The sequence below is a fragment of the Castor canadensis genome, chromosome 5 (assembly GCF_047511655.1).
Source record: "Castor canadensis chromosome 5, mCasCan1.hap1v2, whole genome shotgun sequence".
NCBI lineage: Eukaryota > Metazoa > Chordata > Mammalia > Rodentia > Castoridae > Castor > Castor canadensis.
In genome coordinates this window covers 482,407-506,076 of record NC_133390.1, presented here as the reverse complement: position 1 = coordinate 506,076, position 23,670 = coordinate 482,407, and the positions used below count along the sequence as shown (strand labels likewise).

General features: G+C 54.5%; 2 protein-coding genes and 1 long non-coding RNA gene across 4 annotated transcripts in view; 1 reads left to right on the top strand and 2 right to left on the bottom strand.

The window, feature by feature from the left end:
• Window positions 1–1,645: 1,645 nt before the first annotated feature.
• Ftcd (formimidoyltransferase cyclodeaminase) lies at window positions 1,646–16,680 on the bottom strand. 2 transcript variants are annotated; one of them, XM_074072459.1, is made up of 14 exons: window positions 16,523–16,680; window positions 15,548–15,731; window positions 14,454–14,582; window positions 13,276–13,364; window positions 12,987–13,166; window positions 11,765–11,902; window positions 11,551–11,682; window positions 7,398–7,459; window positions 6,485–6,614; window positions 6,156–6,317; window positions 3,561–3,604; window positions 3,244–3,382; window positions 2,232–2,327; window positions 1,646–2,029 (listed from the first exon to the last, which is right to left on the bottom strand). In XM_074072459.1, the coding sequence occupies exons 1-14, from the start codon at window positions 16,574–16,576 to the stop codon at window positions 1,661–1,663; spliced, it is 1,908 nt and encodes a 635-aa protein (XP_073928560.1). In that variant the 5' UTR covers window positions 16,577–16,680; the 3' UTR covers window positions 1,646–1,660. The 2 variants fall into 2 exon arrangements, with proteins under 2 accessions (XP_073928560.1, XP_020034250.2); XM_020178661.2 differs by having other exon boundaries at window positions 1,822–2,049.
• LOC141423170 (uncharacterized) overlaps window positions 15,100–23,670 on the top strand; it is an 11,851-nt gene continuing 3,280 nt past the window's right edge. Inside the window, exons 1-5 of the long non-coding RNA XR_012447814.1 lie at window positions 15,100–15,169; window positions 19,465–19,636; window positions 20,572–20,723; window positions 21,703–21,873; window positions 22,081–22,823. This is a non-coding gene — a long non-coding RNA (uncharacterized lncRNA). The remainder of the gene's footprint in view (window positions 15,170–19,464; window positions 19,637–20,571; window positions 20,724–21,702; window positions 21,874–22,080; window positions 22,824–23,670) is intronic.
• Window positions 21,995–23,670, bottom strand: part of Spatc1l (spermatogenesis and centriole associated 1 like) — a 16,478-nt gene continuing 14,802 nt past the window's right edge. Inside the window, exons 3-4 of the mRNA XM_020178667.2 lie at window positions 22,640–22,791; window positions 21,995–22,425 (exon numbers count right to left, since the gene is read on the bottom strand). Coding sequence (XP_020034256.1) covers window positions 22,099–22,425; window positions 22,640–22,791 — 479 coding nt within the window. The 3' untranslated portion in view covers window positions 21,995–22,098. The remainder of the gene's footprint in view (window positions 22,426–22,639; window positions 22,792–23,670) is intronic.

Sequence of the window (23,670 nt, the reverse complement as noted above, 5' to 3'; positions counted from 1 at the left end):
TGCAGGTGTCAGAGAGTCTTGAGTCATGCATCCAAGGATTGGGGTCAGGTTCCCATCCCCCTTCCTAGCTGGGGCCTTGAGCAGGTCCCAAAACTCTGTGCCAAGTGTCCTCTGTCCTCAGGTGTGGGAAATCTCTAAGACTCAAGGACAGCCCTGGCCCCCAGATCACTGTGCTCAGCGCACAGGAGCCAGGTACCCAAGATGGTGTGGGATGGGGCTCAGGTCTCACACGTGTGGCAAACACCCCTTCAGGGCTGACCACCAGGCATTCCCATCATCAGGCCTGAACCAGTGGCCTCACTAGTAGTCCTCAGGCCACCAGGACCTGCACCCCATGGCAGGTCCTGGTGGCCTGAGGCAACTGTGGCAGAGAACATTGGCAGGCATGAACATTATGGAATTTCCTCCCTTCCTGGCCCCCACATAGGTCCCACACCCCCAGAGGAGTCAACATGCAGGACAGAAGGTCCAGGCTGATGGTAGAGACCATAGGGTCTGTGCCTGGCTGGGAGTTCAGGGCTAGTGAGAGCTGGATCCCTTAACTAACCTGGGGCAGCTTGTCCTACCCCATCAGGACCCAGAGGACTTTCACCTACTTGGGGCCAGCTGGGGTCAGGCCACCAAGGCCAAGGGCTACCCTCATGCAGGACAGTGGCTCAGGGAAGGGGGAGCTGGCTGGACAGGATCCTGTGGCCTCCATGCTTCTCCTAGTTGTAGAGGTGTGAGCTGGGCATGAGCCTATAGCTGAGTTTGGCAACTTGAGGCCTGTGCAAACACACAAGCATCCTGTGGAACCCCATCATGCCCTTTGAGGTATGCATGACCTCTAACTAGCCATATGGGCCACAAGAAATGCACAAACACCCCTCAGAACCAGCAGGGTGCAGTGCTCCTGGGTCTTGTGGCCAACTTGGTCCAGTCCCAAGTAGAGGTGCCTGTAGCTTCCACACAAAGCTTGCCCATGGCTCTTCCCAGAGCTGGGCCTGCCTTTCTGGCACTTTGTCCGTTTGGCTAGCTCTCAGGGACTGCTTGCAGGGATCCAAAGCCCCACAACTCATGCCGGATGTCCATTTCCACCACTTCCCTGCGGTGATGACACTTCAGAAACAAGTGTCTTAAATTTTCAGATAGTAAAATCTGCCCTTCAAGACATTTGGGCTTTCTGCCTTGCTTAAGAAAAATGCACTCCTACACCATTTTTAAAATTTCTGTTGCTGTTTAACAAGTGCAGTCATACTTGTTAGGTTTTGCACGGCATGGCACTTCTGAAAGGTGTGAGCTGGGCTTTCTAATTATTAATGGAGAACTCTGAGGGAGGAGGCAGCCACAGCAGGGCAGCTAAGGGAGAGAAGCTCCAGTGAAGGGTGGTGGCCTGGTAGCTGGGACTGGACTCATTCAGTACACAGTAAGATTATCTGTGGCTCTCAGGAGCTGCTCAGTGCTCCCCAACATGAGGGCCCTGTGCACTGGAGGTCCCTGTGGGATTGCTGTTCTTCACCATGTCACCCTGTGCTGAGCCCCAGTGCTCCAAGCCTCCTGGAATCAGGCACAGCACCCCCCACCCCCTCACACACACTGCACTTGGGGACCCTGGGCCTGTGGCTATCACCTCATGGCTCACAGACCATGGGGGCCCCTGTCCCTGTGCCCAGTCCAAGACTCAACCCTCATCCCTATCCCCAAACCCAAGCACACTCACTACACAGGCTTGGTGCTCAATCTTTACTGCAGGCCCGGGGGGACAGAGGGTGACAGGAGACCTTGGACACATGTTCTTCACCCTATTATTCACCTCTGTCTCATTCTCTGACCCCACATGGAGCTGTGTGGTGCACCACCTCTCAACCCCCATCCTAACGTAGCTGAGGTCACAGTTGAGCTCCACTGAAATGAAACCTAGGTCCCTCAGGGTAGGTGAGGGCCACTGGGAATTGTGCCATCTAGGGAGGTCTTCTGCTGCTGTCATTCCTGACGGGTCTCCAGGCTGTCCAGCACCAGTGCAGCCTGGGTCTTGGCTTCCTGCAGGAGACTGGACACACGCTGGCGGATCTGACAGGCACAAAAGGGAAAGTCAAAGCATGCCAGTGGACACTTGGTCACCCTATCCAGCAGCCCCAGAGAGAGGGCAATGGCCTTGTCCACTGCAGGTAGCTAGCAGGAACCAACGCTGCTCATGATGGATAAGACAGGCTCCTATACCCTGCTTGGCACGAAGCCCACCTCCTGCCCACCTGGTCCTTAAACACGTCATCAGTCACATCTCTCAGGTTGATAAGCACATTGAAGTATGCACCAAACACACCCATCTCCAAGGCTTTGGCCGCCACCTGCAGAAACACAACGGAGCAGAGCTGGCTCTGGGACTCATGACAGCCTGGCCTGGCCTGGGCCAGAGACCTGAGCAGCCCCTTCACCTCTCAGAAACCTCACTCCTCATCAGTCCAGGCTGAGCAAGCCATCCGACCCCAAGGATCTACACCCTAGGGCTCCGTGCAAGAGATGGGTCAGGGCACCAAATGGGAGCTTTGTTCTCCACACCAGGAGACCCTGACTCCACCCACACAGAGCAGGCTGCCATGATGACAACCTCAGCCTGTATCTGAATCCAGAAAATAAGAGCTTTTATCAGAGCAGATGTGGCCCCAGAAGGCCTGGAGAAAGCTGCACCAGCCACAGTTAAAAGACAAAATAGTAGTGAAGCCATAGTTCTGAGCCCCCACCATTGGCAGCTGTCTATCTGCAATATGGGAACAGAGGGTCACTGCTCTGGCGCCTCAGGACCACACACTGAAAGCCTGTGGACAGTTATGTCCTAGTGTGGCTGCAGGAGACATACAGCCATGGCTCCTTCCTGTCCCGCCTCCCATGCTAGGCACAGGGTGAGTTTAGTCTACTTCCTCCAACTGCCTCGGGTGTTTTCTAGGATGGGGGAGGGAGCAGAAGGGGAGGACTGATGTGTGGACTGTTCTGCACTCAGGTGCACTAAAGGTTCTGAGTTGCTGCCTGACTATGGTGCAACCTTGAACCAGACCTCAAAATAGCTGGGTGTGGTGGTACATGCCTGTAATCCCAGCACTTGGGAGGCCAAGGCAGGATGATTACAAGTTCAAGACCAGCCTGGGTGAGACGCTGTCTCAAAACAACAAAAGACAAAACAAAACAAAAAAACCTTAAAATGGAACAAAGGAGTGGGCCCTGCTGGAAAAGAATGAGCTGCCAAGAAGTCCCCAGAGCTCCTTGTACCTGCAGGTCTGACCGGCAGGCCAGGTTCCCACACAGGGCCAACTCCTGAAGCGCAGGCCACAGTGGTGACACTGTCTCTGCGAGTGCCAATGGCACAGCGATGGCCTGCTTCAGCCCCTCCTGCAGGGCAGCTGTGCGACTGAAAGGGAGGGGAGGATAGTGTGAGCCGGGTGCAGGGCACACTCTAACCCCATCCCTGACCAGCCCTCCCCAAAAGGCTGAGCACACGGAGCCCAAGTAGGACAACCGACAATCATTCAGTGCCCAGGCCCCTGGCCCCCATGTCTAGCAGGGCCACTGTCCACTGCTGTGCTTACCTGTCCCTCTCCTCAGGTGTGTTCTTGGGCAGCTTCATTGCCTCCTACCAGGAAAAAAGATCAAGCAACACATGGCACATGACCATGAGGGGGTGGCTGAGTTCCCTAACTATGCCTGAGTGACAGTGAGCAAGGGCTGTGTCTTGGGACACGTGGGAGGCAACTAAGGGGCAGCATGATGGCTGTGTCCACCACAGCCTCCAGTGATTGCGTTTCCCACTTGGCCTGTGTCGTTGACAGGGAGCAGGCCACAGGGCATTCTTTGGGGACAGTGCTTCCATTGGGGTCTGTAGTTTATAGTTCTTGGCATCAGGACCCCCAGTGGAGGGGGCCCACAATGGGTGGTCAGAAACCCACATGGGGTACAGGGAGAGAACAAGGCAAGCCCTTGTTTCCAGAGAAGAAGACAGGACCCGGGAGGTCCCCTGATTTCTGCCTAGTGTCCCTCCTACAGCAACAGGTTCCTCCAGGGCAAACATCAATTTCAAATAACACAAGCAACTGTGCCACGCCTAGTCTAGACACAAGGAGGTGGGGGGCTGGTGTGGGGGGAGTCAGGAGGCAGGATGAGCACAACTGGAAACCCCAGGCCCTCCCAGCCCACAGTACCCCATTCTTTGTCCTTGCCCAGCCATCGGCCCAGCCTTCTTTGTGACTTCACCCAAAAGGGTCCACGATGCTTCTCTATTCAGATCCCCACGTATGGTACATACTATGGATCCAGGCCTCCAGAACACCCTCCCCACATGGAAGACAGTCCAGGGAGCAGCTGGCTGAGGGAGGTGCCCACTCTGGTTTTGGAAGACTCAGCCAAATCTCCACCCAAACTCATCATTAGCACCCGTACCATCAGCCATGGGCGAGAGCTGAGCAGACACTCTGTGCTCCCTGCAAACTCATGGGAGCTCTCCCCACAAATGTCCTTCTCCAGCAGTGTCCCTCATGGGGACTACAGCACTTCCATGTAAAGAGGGATGAGCATCCTGGCTGAGATGCGAAGGAAGAGTGAGACACCCTGGGTGTCTGTGTTAGTTAGTAGAGTCCCCATTGAGCAGAACTGTCCGTCACATAGCCTCGTCTGTGGCCTCTGCAAGCCCACCCAGTTAGTCCTATTTCCTGATTTTTATTTTGATGGGGAGGGTACAAAGCTAGCATTTTACTCCATCTGGAAATTTCCCAGGTACTTGGTGGAATGTCTCCTTGCTTTTTTTCCAAATGTCCATCTTCTTGGTGGTCACAGGGAACATCAACCAACTCAGTATTTACACACGTTTGTACGTGTGCTCTTGGTCACACCGTTTCATTTCATGTCTTCTCAAAGACCGTCATTGTTTGTTTTCATTTTTCCTTCCTGTCCTGTAGGTAAGTCTTCATTTGTCTGCTTCTCCAGATGTTTTCAAGTATTCCCCTTACTTTTTACTTCTATCTCTAAATTTAGGGTTGCCCTTAAATTTCTAATATTTATATTTAAGCTGATATTTCTCTTTAAATGCCTCTCTTTCTCTCAGTCTCTCCCTCTGTCCCTCTGTCTCTGTCTCCCTGTCTCTGTCTTTCCTGCCTGAGTCTCTCTCTCAGTTCCTTTCTCTCTGTCTTTCTCTGTCCCTCTGACTATGTATTTCTTTTTGTCTCTCTCTGCATATCTGTCCTTCTCTGTGTCTCTCTTTGTCTCTGTCTCTCCGTCTCTTTCTCTTTCCCTCTGTCTCTCTCTGTATCTCTCTTTGTCTCTCCATCTCTCTCTATCTCTCTGTATCTCTGTCCCTCTGTGGGTCTCCCTCTCTTTGTCTCTGTGTCTATCTCTGTCTCTCTGTCCGTCTCCGTCTCCCTGTGTCTGTCTCTGTCTCTCTCTACACCTGTCCCTCTGACTTTCTTCTCTGTCTCTGTCTCTGCATCTCTTTCTGACTCTGTCTCTGTGTCTTTCTGTGTCTGTCTCTCTCTGCACCTCTCTGTCCCTGACTATACCTTTCTCTGTCTCTCCAACTCTCTGTCTCTTTCTCTTTCTCTCTGTCTCTCTGTCCCTCTGACTGAACTTCTCTGTGTGTGTGTGTCTCTCTCTCTCTCACACTTGTGCCCTTCTCTCCTGTCCTCCCACACACACCCTGGGTGGATGCTATTTTCCAAGCTGATGTTTCTACCTCTCAGTTCTCCTTCCAGCTCTTTATCTTATGGCTGAAGAGTTTCTCTATCTCTGGGAGACTGGCAATCACCAGCTTTTCTTCTGTGAAGACCTCTGTGACCTTTGCTCCAATGGAGCTCTTCTTTGGGGGGGGGTCTCTCCTTCCTTTAAGTCTGAGGGCCTGGGGTCTGGGCACATCCCTTGACTGGACCTGCCCCTGGAGTGCCTGGCTCTCTCCCTCCCACACCAGCTGGCCACTGACTGCATAGCCCGTGCCTGGGGGTCACCCGTGGTCCAGGCTGGCTCTCCAGCAGCCTTGTGGGAGGGAGGTGCTAAGCCAATGCCCTCCCCCCAAAATCGAGGACCATGTTCCCCCCCCCCCCCGTGAGCCCAGCCTGCCCTGTCACCCCGACCCCCTTCTCCGCTGGGGGTCTGCAGGTGGCTATTGGGTCCGGGGCTGGCGGAGGCGTCTGCGCACTCACCAGGTAGGCGGTGAAGGCCTGGGCATCGGCGTCCACCAGCGAGGCCAGCTGGGCCGAGGCCGCGTGGAAGGGCGGGATCAGGCGCCGCATCTTGGAGTCCAGGTGCTCGAACTGCCGCCGCCCGTAGGTCATCTGGCCCACCATGGAGCCCAGCGCCGCGCCCTGCGAGGGCCGAGCTGTGGCGCCCTTTGCGTGCCAACGGTCCCGAGCAAGAGCGGGGGACCTGCCCTGTCCTCCTTCCGGGGACCCGAGCCAGTGGGGCCCGCGCTTTGGGCTCATGCACTTTGGGGGCCCGCACTTTCGGGGTCCCCTCCCCGGCCGGCGCTCACCATGGCCGCAGCGGCCGCCGCCACCGAGCCGCCCCCGGGCGCCGCCGAGCGGGCGCCCACCTCGCGGACGAAGGCGCGCAGGGACTTGTCCAGCAGGCTCTGCCCGGGCGGGCTGTCGGGGACCAGGTACCTGCCGGGGTGCGGGAGGCTCAGAGACCCGCCCGGGGCGCACTGCCCTCCTCACCAGGCTGTCCCCGGCTTGTCGGGGTCTCACCATGACCCCCGGCCCCACACAACACCAGGAATGGGCTGGGGGGGAGGCAGGGACTGCCGAGGAGGGGAGGGGCATAGAGGGGAGGGGAGGGCCATGAGGATGAGGGGCGGGGCGTGGGCAGAGGGGAGGAGCTGGAGGGGCGGGGCACGGAGGGGCGGGGCGTGGGCAGAGGGGAGGAGCTGGAGGGGCGGGGCACGGAGGGGCGGGGCGTGGGCAGAGGGGAGGAGCTGGAGGGGCGGGGCACGGAGGGGCGGGGCGTGGGCAGAGGGGAGGAGCTGGAGGGGCGGGGCACGGAGGGGCGGGGCGTGGGCAGAGGGGAGGAGCTGGAGGGGCGGGGCATGGGGGCGGGGCGTGGGCAGAGGGAAGGGGCTGAAGGGGCGGGGCATGGGGACGGGGCGTGGGCAGAGTGGAGGAGTTGGAGGGGCGGGGCATGGGCAGAGGGAAGGGGCTGGAGGGGCGGGGCACGGAGGGGCGGGGCGTGGGCAGAGGGGAGGAACTGGAGGGGCGGAGCATGGGCAGAGGGAAGGGGCTGGAGGGGCGGGGCACGGAGGGGCGGGGCGTGGGTAGAGGGGAGGAGTTGGAGGGGCGGGGCATGGGCAGAGGGAAGGGGCTGGAGGGGCGGGGCGTGGGTAGAGGGGAGGGGCTGGAGCGTGGACTCGTGAGGAGGAGCAGCTGCGGGGCAGGGCCTGGCAGCCTCACTCGATGATCCGCTCCTTAGGGTTGAAGGGCGCCAAGGAGTCCAAACCCATCCGGTTCACGACCTGGAGAGGGGGCATCTCACCTCAGCCCACTGCCCACGCCAGCTGGATCCCCCTCAGAGGCCCAGAATAAGCCTCTCCTTTTTGGGAGGCTCCCTGCAGGAGCACTGCTGACCGGGCCCCCTGACAGACTGGGATATCCCCACCCACTGTGAGTGGAGAAACTGAGACCAGAGAAAGGAGTTGCCGGCCTCCCTAGCAAAGGAAACCTTGCTGGCCATGTGTCTGTCCCACAGGCACCATGAGCCAGCCCCTGGTAAGATTCTAATTTTGGGGATAAGACTCTTAATTCTTTCAGACAGTGCAACCCTGATTCACCTAAACATAAAATGTGAGGAAAAGTGAGTTTCACCTTAATTCAAGATAAAATTGTAGGATTAGAATTCATTCTACCAAAAACCATTCAACCCTGTGCAACAGTGAAATCCCCACTGCTAAGCAGAGCAACAGTGAAATCCCCACTGCTCAGCAGAGCAGGCCTGCTTCCTAGGAAGAGTTGACAGTGACGTGTGCCCTTGAGGGACACAGGCCAGGCATGTCCAAAGGTGGCCATGGAAATGGGTGAAGAATGGCTCCTAGGAGTTAGCTGCAGAATCAGCAAGCAATCAGGTAAAGTATCCTGGGACAAAAGATGTCAGGAAGACAGAATTTGTAACATAGACATGAATGCATGGCTAAGCTATAGAGAGCACAGGAAGACATTCAAGCCAAAAGTAACCCAAAAGCAAATCCAGAAGGCCTGCTAGCCCTGACTCTGGGTCCATCCTGGAACAGCAGCTTCTCATGAGTGGAGGACTCTCAGACCTTCAAAGAGTAGGGTTAGCCTGGAGAACCATGCATGAGTGGTGGCATCCTCACAGATAAATTAGGGAAAACCACCCACCAAAGGAAAGAGTTGGGCAACTTCGTTGTCCCTTCCCTCTGAGTGATGCAGGGAAAATCTCTCGTGGGAATTCCCAGTCACAAGCCCTCCTGACAGGGTGGGCCATGGCTGGCAGAATTCCCTACCTGTGTAGTTCCAGCACTCCAAGCAAATGGCTTAGCTTAAAGTGGCCCTATGTAGTAGTATGTAGTAGTGTCCCTGAACATGTAGCTGAGGCAATCACAAGCCCTCTTTGGAGGGGAAAACTTTAAACCCAGGTGTTGAAGAATTGCCACAGATAAAATTCAAAGAGCATGCACGCACGGTCAAAAATCACGAAGACAGGAAGAAGCAAGTCACCCCGACAGAAAGACTGTACTAACAGCAATTTGCAAAAACAGAACTGCAAAGACTGAAGATACCAGAGCTTTCAGAAAAAGAATATACAATCGTGTGTTAAGACCAGAATACAGTAACAAACATATCAGTGAAGTATAAATACATGTGGGAAGTCAGAACATCACTGCTGGCTGCTAAACCTTATGGCTGGGACTTCAGGAGGAACTTGTGTTTGTGTATTCTTAACGTACCTCCCACACAGCACCGCAGTGACTAGCCAGGATCAGGAGACACCACCCCGACCACATGACCAATGTTGGCACACCAACATGTGGTCTCCTGATGCTGCCGCAGGACACGGCATCACTTGTGTCCTGCCAGAGTACACAGCCTCACCTAGTCACCAGCAACACCAGACCAGGTTCCAGGGAAGGACATTTACAAAACAGCCCATATTGTAAAGGACATCAAGGTCAATGAAGAAACAGGAAGACTGGAACACTAGTCAGATTAAAGGAAGCAAAAGAATCTAGAAGCAAATGTTGTGTTGGCTGAATTGGATCCTGAATTGGAAAATAAATAGCTATGATGCAGGCTGGGATGCAGTTCAGTGGAACACTTGCCTGGCATACATGAAGCCCTGGGTTCACTTCCTAGCACCACACACACACACACACACACACACACACAACTGTAATGGAAATTATTAGGCATTTGTGTGGTTTAATTACAGTCTGAAGTTCTGATAATAGAATTGTGTCAGTGTTCAATTTCCTGACTTTGATCATTATATGTGTTACACATGAGAGGGAAAGAGCACAATGTGTTTGGGCCACTCTCAAATGGTCCAGAAAAATAATAAGATGATACATGAGTGCAGAGAGAGGAAGGTGGGTCTGGAGCTGCAGCTCGGGTAGAACAGTGCTTGCCAAGGATAATAAAGTAAATGGGGACATGCAAACAACTGGCAAACTGGAAAGAGAGTGTAAGGGAAGTCCCCTGTAGGAAATCATACAGACAAAAAGTTACCCACAAAATCTTAACAGTCATCAGCAGAATAGACTTGGCCATAAACTCTGTCAACAACTTAGAGGCTCAGTCTGAGGAAATCATTAAATTGGGGGAGTGGGGTAAAGAAAGTAGAGAGAGGATAGAATGCCAAAAAGACAGAAGGGGCTGCCGTCCAGTCTGTGTCCCTAAAGTGGACAAACCCCTGGACCAAACATTACAGAAAAGAATGTTGTTGGGACTAAACAAGAATGGAGCCTACAAGTTTTGGACGGGAACTGTGTAGAAGAGGATTGGAATGGCTATGCTGGCCTTTGACCTCCCTGCAGTGACCTATCCTTCAGAAGAAGGTGTTCCCAGAGAAAGCATGTGGCTTGGAATTCTAGTTGTTCAACCATCTTGCAAGAGGGACATTCCCAAACATGTCTGAGCCCCATAGTGAAGCCCTGTGGCCTCTCCACGAAATGTATGACCTCACTTAGACGCAAGGCTAAGATTAAATGCCGTGAATGTGAGGTATGTCTGATAGGTGAGGATATGGCTATAGGAAGTAAATGTCACAGATTCAGAAAGAGTAAGAATATAAGAATAACTCTGTGGGGTGTGTGGCCCAAGTGATAGAACACTTGCCTAGCAAGCACAAGGTCCTTAGTTCAAACATCAGTACCACCAAAAATGAATGTAAAAATGACAACACAATTTAAATCTGGACCAGAAGCTCCTGCTCCAGATTTCTTCAGCAGGAGTCAGGAGCATTGTCTACCATTGGTAAACAAGTGCCAAAGAATTAAGTGTATTATTTTGACCTAAAAATTTAACCACAAAAAAAAAAAACCAAAAACCTAAAAGTACTTTTTAAAAATCGGGGAGCTAGGGAAGGAAGAAGAAATGAGAGTAAAAACTATTTTTTTTTCTTATTTTCTCATATTTTTCTTGTTTTCTCATTTCATAGCAGGAAGTCAGAATACTCTAAAATTGATATCAAAAATTGAGGTAACAGGGCTGGGGACGTGACTCAGTGGTTAGAGTGCTCACTACCATGCCCCAGGCCCTGGACTCAGTCCCCAGCAACACGCACACACACGCACACACGGAGGTAACATATTCAGTGACAAGGGCAGTGAGCAGAACTCCAAACCTTTCCCTTCACCAGAAGGAAACCACACCCACACACCGCCCTCCAAACCACAGGATGCAAGAAGTAAGCCCTCACCTACTTGCTAAGTCAGTAAATGCAAATCGAATAAAACACAGCTGCCAAGAAACAAAAACTTTCTGAAAAATCCAGTCACATTTGTATTGTGAGAAAAATGCACCAAAAACAAAGCTTCTCGTGAAAGCATGAGGAAAAGATGGAAAGGTGCCTCTGTGAAGGCCACCACCCCCAGAACAGGGCCTGGAGGGATCAAAGCAAAGATGTCCACAAGACAAGAAGACCACTTTCAAAAAGAGCCATCTGAGGACGATGCTCTAGTGCCATGGATGCAAGTGCCCAAATTCATAAACCGCCGATCCCAGGCTGCAAGGAACCAGAGGGAGGGGGCTGGCAGTGGACACATGCCTTTCATGGGAGTTGCTTGATCAGGAGGCTAGAAAGGAAGACAGAGGCCAAGAACTGAACATAGGCCACAAAAAAAATTTCAGAAAGATCCACACAATGACAATGAAATGAAAATCTTTCCCTCTAAACTCAAGTCAATAAAACAAAAGTGCTGGAGTTGGGGCTGAGGAGGCCCTGCCATGTGGACGGGTCTGGCTGATGGGAGCCTTGAACACCCAGACCAGCTCCTGAAACATCACCTTGCCCACACAGGGCAGCTGCAGCCCGCACCCTCCTCTCCTCCCCTGGGACCCGTCTCACCCTCCCTCCCAGGGCAAGGCCCACCAGCCTGATTCGGTGCTCCTCCTCCAGCACAAACAGGTTCTCCTTGTGGCAGTAGAAAGCAGCAGCATCCAGCAGGGCCTTCAGGGGCACCAGGCCCACCAGCTGCGAGCCCACCACTGGGAGGCTCAGTTCCTACCAGAGGCACAGGCAGCGTCGATGTCTGGGACAGGGACTCCAGAAGGTCAGGGAGGGCTGAGACACCTACCCCACCTACCCGCGCTTCTCTGCAGGTCTCCTCATAGACCGTATGCAGTGCAGTGACCTCAAAGTCCAGGAGGTTGGTGGACACCTGAGCCAGGTTCTTCTCATCCAGGTACCAGCCGATGCCCTGAACTTTTTTCAAACGTCCTGGCTGCAAAGAAAACACATTTCTCATCCTGGACTATGAAGCTCACCCCTGCCTGGCCCCTGCCAAGCCTTCCTGGGGCCTACTGCTAAGAGACACTCATGCCTGTGTCCCCCAGCAGGACAGCCGACAACAGTGGCTCTCCTCAATCTCTCCCTCTCTGCACTGGCAGAGGAAGGGCAGGATGAAGCCCTATTCATCACAGGGAAACTGAGGCCCCAAAGGTCAGAGGCCAAGACGAACATCCCAACCAGGAACTAAGCTCTGCCCACACTGTGACCTGGAGGCCTGCGGACACTGATGTGGGGGGCCAGCCAGGGTCCCAATTCTCAATCACCCAGCAGCCACTCTCTGTCGCTGGGTCCTTGGTATGAATCCACATAAGGAAGGGTCTTAGACCTTGCCTCTGGACAGGACATGAAGAAGGACTTGAGGGTCACTGTACTTGTTGTGTTTATGAACACCTGGTCTGCAGGTGCGTAGCCAGGAAGTTGGGCTCCCAGGACATCAGCTGCCTGGCAGGACCTGGGTCTCTGAGGCTTGGGGACAGACAGGTACAGGGTCCCCCACCTCCATTCACCAGGTGTGTCTATGTCACCTGTGTCTGACCAGGTCTCTGCAGCAATGATGCTCAAACTGGACACCACTGCCATGCAGACTTGGTGGACAAGCTCCCCAGGGGACCTAAGGGTTTATAGGGACTTCTGGGGGAACCTGGGAGACCATAAGGGATGTGGGGGTATCTGGGGCATATCTAGGGGACCTGGGACTGGAAGATAGCTGTTTTCTTGTCATACATAGACGCTGTAATGTTTTGACAGCAAGTGTGGCCCTGTCTACCTCCATGGAAAATGTCTGTTAAGGCAAGAGCCCCCCAACTTGAAACCCTGGAACCCTGACTCTTCTGGCCCCCTGGGCTAGGACACAGAGGTGGGTCAGTCAGCAGTCAGAGGCTGAGCCCCCATCTGACCATGCTGCCCCCTCACCCCTCTGTGCCTCCATCTGACACTCCCTGCACTAGCGTGTGCCTGAGGTCTCAGCCCCTGACCCTCTCCCCAGAGGCTGCTGGAGGATTCCCTGGGGGACTCGCCTGGTCCTTCCCCCGGCCCTGCTCCCGCAGGTTGAGGGCAATGCGGTGAGCCTGCTCCTTTGTACTGAGCAGATTGATGTTGAAGGCGATGAGGAACTTCCGAGCACCTGTGACGGTGGCACCCCAGCTGGGAACGAAGGAACTGGGGCCAAAGTCAGGCGCCCACTCAGCCTGCTGGAGCTGTGAGGACATTACCCTGGGTGAGGAAGGAGGTCCAGGCCCACCCACTCCTGCAGGGAGAGAGGGCAGGAAAGCCCCCTCCCACACCCAGCCACCTGTGGGGCCTCACCTTCTCAGGCAGGGCCTCGTACTCCCCAGCCCGAATGGCTGGCAGGGTTTGGCGACTGGCTGTCCTTGCCGCCTCACCGTAGAGATACACTGCAAGGAAACCCAGCTAATTAGGCCCTCAGCAGATGGAGGATCGGTGTCCCCAGTCCCCAAGGGACTAAGGCAGGGCAGCTCCCTCCAGCCTCAGTGGGGTGTAGTCCTCCTTTGGCTCCATCTTTCTGGGGAGAACCTCATGGGATAGGTGTGGGAGTCCTGACAAGGATAGTGTGGGGCCCCCTCAATCCTTGAGGGGATCTATTTATAAGAATTATGAAGGGACATATGGGAAGGACACTTATTCTTGTTTTAAAATGAATTTCATGGTGTAATAAACCTACCCACAGCAAAAAGTACATCGAGGAAAGAAAATAAAAGTCTTCCACTGACCCTCGTCTGTGCCGTACATAGGGACCCCAGTCTCGGACATCAGCTTATGTTCAAAGTGGCAAAAGGGCCTGGCTGGATTCAGTCCTGTGCTACCCACATGGGTCACCTCCCACGTGGTGACCTCCTCACCAGCCCCCCACTTTGTCCCCAGTTTGTGTCTATTTGTCCCATATCACTTTCTTGATTTGCTCAATTCCCCAAAGTGGAGTTGCTCTATTTTAGGAGGCATGAATCTTGCAAATCTTTTGACTCATCTCTGTGAACTGCTTTCCAGTGTGGCTAGCCTGTTCCCAGTTCCCAGGAGCACAGGCGGGAGACAAGCTAGGCTGCCCTCTGTTGTGGGTTCTGATGGCATTTATTTCATTATTGTTAGCGCTTTCCTGATTTGATGATTTGCTCTTGGGCAATTTTTGGATAATGATTTGCACTTTCTTTGTGTCTGTTTGTGATAATGGGGATTGACCCAAGCCCTTGAGCACTCTACCACTTGAGCTGTGTCCCCAGCCCTTCGGGGTTTTTTGTTTGGTTTTGAGATAAGGTCTCACTAACTTTGCAGAAGCTGGCCTCAAACTCACAATTTCTAGCTTTTACCTCCCGAGTAGCTGTGATTACAGATGTGTGCCACCTCACCTGGCTTGATCTGTACTTTTAAGAGGTGTCAAGGGCAGAGAACCAGGATATGCTGGAGGGGCTGGCAACCCCTTGCTGATGGGACTCAGAGGAGCCCCCAAGTAGGGTCTCCAGGGCACTCACCTGGCACATTCAACTCCTCCGCCAGCCGCTGACCAAAAGCCTGGGCACAGAGCACACAGTCGTCCATGCTGACACCCCTCACCGGGATGAAGGGGCAGACATCCAGGGCACCCATTCGAGGGTGCTCCCCTACAGGCGAAGAACAGGGACTTACTCAGACTCTCCCAGTGTAGCTTATGTCAGTAGACATACATGGACCATCCCCATGGCCAGCAAGAAGGAAGCCCTAGGACCTTGGGAAACAGCCTGACCTGAGCAGGTTGGCACCTTTGGCATAAACTTCTGCCTTCCTAAAAGTCACAACACAACCTTCCAAGGATCCAATGCTTGGCTTTCAGTGAGCCCTGGCCAGGCTAAAAGTGTCCAATAGTCTCCAGCTAGGCCAGCCCTCCCTCCCCTGGCAGCAGAGAATCCCACCATGTTCAGAGCACCGCTCTGTGGTGGAGGGAGCTGGGTCAGCAGCCTTCACTCCTTCCTGTCCCCCTGCCTGCAGCCTGATCATCGTCTTATCTGCTCTCCACTGTGACACTGTGAACCCCCTTCTGAGGCCTGATGGAGGCCCTGGCCTTTCGATCAGCTCCGTGTGTCCACTGACCTTTGACTGTACCTATCCCCGCCATTGCGTTGGTTTTGGGGCAGTTGACAGGTCGGTTTCCGGACACAGTGTCATCCCCTACCTTCCCCCAGGGCCTGCTCAGTCTTGTCAAGGATTTGGGGTGAGTAAGCTACTGCAAGTCATCTCAAGAACACTAAATCCAAGAAGGTAGGTGCCCACACCCTCTTGGGCAGCCAGTTTCCATGGGCTGCATTCTAGAAGACTCCCTTGACCTTCCCGACCTGGATCTGGGAACAAGTAGCCACAGGGGCCACAACAGGTACACCATGTGGCCACATCCAGGATAGCCTAACCCCACCCCAACCACAGTAGTCTCCAAGGGAGAAGCCTGCCGACCAGCCCTTTGGGACCTACATCCCAACCTGTGGCCAGGACCCACCTTGCTCCCAGGACACCTGGGGACAAGAGACATACTCAGCCAGGACACTCTGAGACGTGGGAGGCACCACCCACCTCCAGCTCCCCAAGCTGGCCTCACCCCTATGCCTGCTCATGTCGATGAGCCGTGAGGCCGTCCGCGCGGCACTGAGGGCCCCCTCAACCACACACTCTGGCTGCCCCACAAAGGTGTAGACGGTGCGGTTGGTGGAGGGTCCTGCATCCACGTCCAGCAGCACACAACCTGGGGTCTGAGCAATGGCTCGGGAAATGGCATCGACCACCTGGAGACAAAGGCCCAGAGCTGCACCACCTCAGGCCCCACTGGGAAGGAGCTTAGGAGCAGCTGTCCCTCCACTCACACACAGAGATGGGCCTAAAGGAGGCAGTGCTGGAGTTCAGGGTTCCCCCAAAGAGCAGAGCTCCTACCAAAGACATGCATAGGACAACCGGAAGACCCTATTGCAGGGGCCATGGGCACTCCAGGCCCAAGAATGGGTCCAGCAAAGAATGAAAAATAGGCACTTCCCCAGGGGAAGTGAGCCTGGGGCCCACTCCCATAGCCTAACTCCTACAGGGGGTGGCCAGGGCAGTAGTGACCTCTCAGGGGAGTGGCTGCAGCAAGGGGGTGACGAGAGGTGGGAAGGGCACAAGAGGCCTTGAGCAGAGGCTCAGGGCCCAAATCCTGCTCTGTGGTCCTCCAAGACTGCCTGACCTCTCTGATAATTGTACCTTATAAGGAGCTGCGGGGGTAGGGCATGAGTCACTGATGGAGATGACCTCCCCTGTGACCTCAAGCAGTCCTCTGGGTCCTTACAGAACCCCATTTTCATTGAGGCCAAGTGATTTGCCAAGGACCTCATCAGGAGCACCCCCAAAGACCCCAGGCCCACCACCAGCCCTGATGTCCCTCTCACCCCTATGTCAGTCACTGCAGAGCCCACGCCATTGGGGCTGGTGGGAGCCTTAGAGGGAGCCAGGTGGACTGTGGCTCTGCCTCCTCCCACACCAAACACTCCCTTCTCCTTCGCCTGAGCCCCCCATGCATGCTTCTCTAGTCTCACAGGGGTCTCACCTCCTGGTTGTTCCCCTCTGAGAAGTTGGGGACACACTCCACCAGCTGAGACATGGCCAGCACCTTGTTCCAGATGTCCTCTGGAGGAGCAGGAGAGGGACTCTGAGTGGCTTTCCAGTGGCCTCAAGACCTATATGCCTCCCCAAGCTGGGTTTCTCATTAACCAGCAAGTACAGGGAGGAGGGAGCTGGCGAGAGCAGGTGGTGACCCCGCAGGCTGGGGGGCGGGCTCCCCAGAAACAAGCACATGACCAAGGCCAAAGGGGCATGTGCCAAAGACCCCTGAAGGGGTGAAGTCCAGGCAGAGGCGTCAGGCCAGCTTGGGCTCAGTCCCAGCTTGGCCTAGGGATGCCAGTTGACCTGGGTGACTCTGTATTGCCTTCTGAGTGGCCTTCCTGGTGACTTCAGAGCCCATGTCTCTTCATGTAGGGCTCTAGACCTCAGGGATATGGGGAGGAGAGGCCATGCATGAGGCCCAGCATAGAACCTTGCCCTCAGCAGAAGTCTACTCAGCTCAGGCCTGCAGGAGAGGGGCAGGGGGCAGTGAGAACAAGACAAGTGTGAGTGCATGTGCACATAGGTATCTGTGTGTGAGAGACTGCTTGTGTGTGTACACATGGGTGGAGTGCATGTGACATGGGTGAATCGTGAGGGTGGGTGCAAGTGTGTGGGTGTGTTTGGGTATAAGTGGATATGAGGGCACGTGGGAGCAAGTGGGGCTATCAGTGTGCATGTACGTCAGGATGCATGTACACATGCAGATGGTGTGTGTGTGTGTGTGTGGATGTTGTACGTGAGCATGCTTGTGGATTTAGTTAACGTGACCATGTGGATAGGTACTGCTGTGTTCAAGTATGGATGTTAGTAAGTAGATGTGTGTATGGATGCTTGTGTGAACATGCATGTGCGGATATTGATGTATGTAGAGGTGGGTGTTGGTGTGTGTACCTATGGATGTTGGTTATGTGGGAGGATATGTGGAGGTTAATGTGTGTGCATGTGCTGGTTGGGTGCACAGATGTTGGTATGAACATGTGTGTGGGTGTTGGTGTTGTGTGGTTTGCTGCATATGCCCACATGCTCCCTGAAGCAGGCAGGTGGAAGAAGCCCCAGGTCTGGAGGTCAGTCAAAGCTCCTCAGAAGTTCAGCAGTCCCAGTTGCACTCAGAAGGCCAGCTCCAGGCTCATCACCCCAGGCTCCAGGCTCCATCAGGCTCCAGGCTCCAGGCTGATGACTCCTGGATTCAGGCTCCATGCTAATGGTTCCAGCCTCCAGCCTAGAGGTTCTAGGCTCCAGGCCCACGGATCATGGCTCCAGGCTCAGACTCATGGCCCCAGGCGTTAGGCTCCTGGCTCCTGGCTCACTGGCTCCAGGCCATAAGTCCCAGGCTCCTGGCTGGCTCCCTGCTCCCAGCTCCACACCTTTGCCCTCTTGTGGTTCTTATTTTTAAACAGACCACACAGTGTCTGTTTAAAATATCCCATGAATCACATCCCCCTTCCAGGAGCAGAATCCCACACAGACTTTGGGGCACTGTGGCTGAAGCTGTCACCCACAGCAGTACTGGGAGTGGGCATGGGGCCTTGGTAAGGAGATGCCCATGGACTTTGGGGACCCCAGCTCCCCTGTGGGAGGAGGGGGGTCCAGGTGGGCCCAGAGATCCTCAGAGGCTAGCGACAGGCAGTCTCCTGGCCAAGGCTGTGCGCCTGGAGGTGGGAGAGGACAGGTCTCTTGTGAACTGAACTGTAGCCCCCCAAATCCAGATATTGAAGCCCTAGACCTCGAGATATATAGGTATTTGGAAAGGGAACTTTTAAACAGGTGATTTAGTTAAAATGAGGTTACTAGGGTGAGCCTGAATCCCACATGACTGTATCTCATGACGATCAGAACAGACACAGGGGGACAACACTGAGGACACAGGGAGAAGATGCTGTCTGCAAGCCAAGGAGGGACCAGCCCTGTGACACCTTGACCTTGGACTTCTAGCCTCCAGTCTGCAAGATAACAGATATTGGTGGTCTAAGCCCTTGGCTTTGGTCTTGGTCACAGCAGACTGAATTTACTAATCTAGGGTCCCAAGGTCCTGGGCATCTGCGCTCTATGAGGCAGAGGACCAACAGACAGACTATCCACACCTCATCCTCATGCCCATGGCAGAGAGTGACTAAAGCCATGGCCAAGGCCCCAGACTGTCTGTGGGGCATGGGGTATCACCTGTCCGTTGAGAGAGACAGGAGTCAGGAGTCTGTGGCAGGAGCTGGTCTGTGTCTCCTGCATGACTAGAGCTGAGAACACAAGACAAGGATCAGTTCTCGGGGGCAGTTCTGAGATCATGAAAACTGGTAGGCACCTTCACTACCTCCCCAACAGATGATCTGAGAAGGTCCCACTGTCAATAGGATAAAGGGTCTCCCCTGGTGTCCAGATCAGAGTTTCCATTAACATTCTTCAGTAAGATATCCAGAACTCCCCATCCCAGGACTGGTCAGAAAATGCCCACAATGTGCCCCTGGCACACCTGGTAGTGCCAGAAAGTCAAGCACTACACCAAACCCCTCAAAAAGGGCGCCAAAACTGGAGCAACCTGAACAGCAGAAGTGAAGGGACATTGGGACCTGACCCAAATACAGAACAGATACCCAGGAGTCTATAAATGAATGACTGGATAATTAATGAGTGTGGCAAAGAGACAAATCTCCCATGCAGAGGTCCCCCAAATTGTTCACACAGAACTCAGCCCCCAGGCAGGGGAGCACAACCCCACTCTTCCAATGTGGGCCGTGGCCACAAGAAGCCAGGCCCATCCTGTACCCCCTCCATCTCCCCATCTACGGAACCTGGTGCCACCCTAGAACTCAGTAATTTGGGCACCATTGTCAAGACTTACTTAAATCCCCACATACCCCTACACCACTGTCCTGCTTCCTCTCTTTTTTATAGTGTAATCAGAAAAAATGAAGATCAGACTCAGCCTTCCCTACTGCACAGCCCACCAGAAGCTTTCTCATGTGACTGCAGCCTGGAAGAGAGTCTGTGAGGGGGATACCCAGCCCTGACCACTGGGCAGTCTCCCCAGCACAGGGATATCTCAGCACCCTCTACGTGAATGAGGGTAAGCCAGCGGGCACCACTGTAGCCAGAGCCCTGGGGCAACTCAGAGTGACCAAGAGTCTGGGGACACCAAGACCCTCTGGGGAACTGTTATGGTCAGAGCTGGAATGTCTGCAAAGGCCCATGTGTTGAAGGCTTGATCCCCAATGCAGTGTTCAAAAGTGGGACTTTGGGAGGTGAGTGAATCATGATGGCTCTGACCTTATTAGTACATTAACCCATTGGTGGTTCATCACTGAATGGTCTACTGGGAAGCAGTGGGAACTGTAGCAGCTGGGCCTAGTGGAAGGAAGTAGGTGGCTTAGGGGCGTGTGCTCAAAGGGTACCTCCTGTTCCCAACCCCTTGCTCTCTCTTTGCTTCAGCACCTACTACCACCATGATACAGCCAGCCCACCATGGACAAAAACCTCTGAAAACATGAGCCAAAATTAGTTAAGTTCATGTTCTTAGGTATTTTGTCACAATGGTGGAAAGCTGACTACACACAGGAGTATGTGATCAAGCCTTAGAATACAGCTCCTCAGAGCCTAGAGCCCAGGGGTCCAATGCCACCTTGCTCCCCAGACCTCCCTTTGATTAAATCATGCTTATTTTCTATTTTTTTATGAGGCTTTAACATCCTGGTGGTCTTACTGGTTCTAGAAACTACCTTTCCCAGAGCTAATTCTGAGAGACAGCAAATGCGCTCTTTCATTATGCAATCCAAGCAACCCAGAGCCTACATCTCCTGCCTGCTCCTCATTTAACTCTCACCCCCTGAGCCAATGGTTCCCCTGCCCCAGTCACCCAGGACAAAGTGCTGGTCAGTAGAGACCCCCAATCACCCAGCAGTTGGGCTACCCAATCCTATGCCTGCCCAAACTCCCCTCCCTGCCCTGCCATTCCTTCCTATGAAAACCACCACAAGGCCTCTCCCTCCTTCTGCCTCCTGACAGCCCAGGTGCTCTCCCATGTGGTCCTGCATGTTGTGACATAACCCTCCTCGTCTGCCATGCCTCCTCCTGAGATCTGTGAGCAATCAACTCTTCTTTCAAGCCAGTTGTCTCTGTGTCTATCATCCCACCACATCTGACTAAACAAATCCCAGGTACTGTTATCCCCCTTCCCTATTCCTTGGATGCCTCAGGTCCACAGGAAGCATCCAGTTGCTGGCACTGAGGGTATGGATCTGAGAACTACCTGGTTCAGACTGTGCAGCAGCAGCCCCAGGCCTGGGGTCTGGTAACCCTTTGCTTGGCTCCAGGTGCAGCCCCAGTGCGGATGTGGTCATGCTCACTGCCTGACTTCACCACCCCTAAAGGTGACCCTTCTCCCCAAGGAGGGGGTCAACAGCGGCGCTGAGCCAGAGCCTCTCAAGAGCTCAAGTTAGCTGGCGTTCCTCCGCTTAGTATTACATTTGGCCACCACTCCAGGACTGAGACCCACCTGCACCCACAGGAGTCTCAGAGCTAAATGCGGCTTCCAGCCAAAGTGTGCCCCACAAGGTGTTGCTCCGTGTTCTGGCTCTGAACCATTAGTGATAAGACAGGACCCCCACCCTCAGTGCTCAGAGAACAGTGCCAGGAACAGGCTGTGATGGCCGCCTGAGCCAGTCTCCTCCTAAATATTCAGAGCATCATTATCAGTCCAGGATTTGAATCTGGACTCCCTTCCACTGATTCCCTGAGGGCTGTGTCCCCTTGCTGCAGGGCTGGCTCTGGAGCAGGGCTGGCTCTGGAGCAGGGCCACACATGCAGGGAAGTGCCTGTGGGTAGGAATGGATGGGTGAACTCCCCAGCATCCCCCTCCCCAGTCCAAGGCATACTCTGTAGGTCTCCTGGGTTCCCCTGAGTAACCTCCATCAGTCACAGGGAGCCAGCTCCCCTTCCCATGTTGCTGCTTCTTCTTAGATTCCTGTCCCTGGGAAATGTCCTGCCCTGGGCTGGGCACAGCCTGCCACAGCTCTACTGTCAAAGTCCCGAAGCTCTCAAGTTTTGTTGCGTTTCTATTGCTTGTGGGGCAGAGCCGGCTCTGCATTTGGGGAAACCCAACAAGGGACAGGACTTGATGGGGTTTTTTTTTCCAAGGGAGGGAGTGGGGCTTCGGTGGATGACCCACCAACCTCTGAGGGAAGACAGGCTGCCGGTCCTGGAAGGAGCCCAGCGCCCCGCCAGAGCTCCAGAGCTGCAAACACTTATTGTCACCTCCTGCAGGCCCGCAGAGACCAAGGCGCTCTCCACGCCCTCAAAGAGCCAGAGGTAAGGCAGACAAGAAAACATGCTTTTAATAAGGCGACAGGAGCCCCGCGGCTGTGCGCGGCGGGCCCCGGCTGCAGGGCGCGCTGGGCGCCCAGGGCGAGCGCGCGGCGGGCCTCTCCCAGAGGCGGGCAGCGGGAACGGCTGCGCTGCGGAGGACGCGCTGGAGCACGGCGGCCCCCGGGTTTGGAACAAACACGTTTATTGCAGGAAGGGCGAGGCGAGAGCTCACCAGGCGAAGAGCGGCTTGCTGTCTTCCTTGGAGAGCTCGCACAGGCAGTTGAGCAGCAGCAGCGAGTCGCCCAGAAACTTGGGCGGCACGATGTCGATGACCAGCTTGCGCAGCGCAGCCGGGCTGCTGTGCAGCGGATTGGCGCGCAGGTCGGGCCGCTGCTTCAGGATGCCATAGGTGTTGATGAGGAACTCGCTGAACACCGGGTGCACCTCGCGGCTGTAGCCCAGCTTCTCCAGGCGCGCCGTCAGCGTCAGGTAGCGGTGCGTCAGCTCACGCAGCTTCTTCTCGTCCACCGAACCGTCCAGGGACTTGATGGAGGTCTGGAGGGCACAGGGTGATGGAGGCGCGGCTGGCAGCCCAGGTGCGTGTAGGGTGGAAGGGCAGAGCTGCCTAGATGGCTTAGAGGAAGGAGAAGTCTTCAAGGCTTCAAAAGCCTTCAAGGAACTCAATGCTTGGACCCAAGTAGATGCCACCCGCGAGGACCCGCCAGTCCTGGGGATGTGCCCAGGCACCAGCCCTGTCCTGGGAACCCACCTGTTTGATCTTCTCCGGGATGTTGGACACTGTGAAGCCGTAGAGTCGCGTCACGCCTGGGAACACATAGGCCAGTATGCGCCGGTCCAGCTGGAAAGCGATCTCCCCAACTATGCGGCCGTCCTTCTCAGCGCTGGCAAAGCTCTGGATCTCTGTGCAGTGGGCCGAGCAGGCACAGACCCAGGTCAGCCCTCTGTGCTCCCCTCTGATTCCCCAAGGGTAAACTCAAATCTAAAAGAAAACTCCAATACTCAGAGCTAAAGAGAGACATTTCCCTTCCTGTCTGTTCTCAGAGTGATTCCTTGGGACCCTGGCACAGAGCTCCTTCCTGTGCCTGAGATTATGTAAACTGCTGTAGAAGGGAGTGAGCCGCTAGCCTGGTGAGGAAGGAGGGTCACTAGGGTCTGCCCTGGGCATAGAGCAGAGCTCTCCCCTGCTGGTGTGGGATGCTGACCTACCACCAAACCAGCTCAGGATGGGCTCGATGCCCTCTGTCTGAGGACAGTAGGGAGTGTTGCCTAGCCATGCTTGTCCTGTCTGCAGCCTTGGCATCGCAGACTGACTGATATCTATTCTGTGACAAAGCTTGTTCCTCCCTGGTCTGACAGGCTACCAGGAGATTCTGTTTCCATTATTTTCCTGATGCTACTTGGAACACTTGGATCTCTTCCCCCCAGAAAAACATGCTTCCGAATGCCCCATCATTGAAGTCATCAAACAACACAATACCCTTCAAAAAAAAAAAGTGTGCTCTTTGAAAAATAAGCCACATCTGAGTTTGAGAGATATCAAAGTGAGAAAATACCTGCCCTAGAGTTGGTAAAACACGCCATGAATCTGGCAAGGCCCAAGATAACTGGTCCCTACAGGGGGCCCCAAAGCCCCACCCTTCCTCTCAGCCCAATTTTCAAATTGCAAGAGCATAGGAACAAGCTGGGGCACCTGCTTCTCCAGTTGACTTCAAAAATTTTTTAAGAATGTAAGTCACATACTATAAGATTCGTACCTCCAGTGGAGGCAATTCTGTGGTT

Bases quoted from the DNA above. Each gene is read 5' to 3' on its own strand.
- Ftcd (XM_074072459.1), bottom strand. From the start codon at position 16,576: ATGTCTCAGCTGGTGGAGTGTGTCCCCAACTTCTCAGAGGGGAACAAC. The intron at 11,903-12,986 runs GCGAGTCCCCCA...TTTTCTTTGCAG, and splicing joins AGGGCCGGGGGAAGGACCAG to CCAGGACGTTTGAAAAAAGT. The intron at 6,615-7,397 runs GTGAGGCTGCCA...GCACCCCGGCAG, and splicing joins CCTAAGGAGCGGATCATCGA to GTACCTGGTCCCCGACAGCC.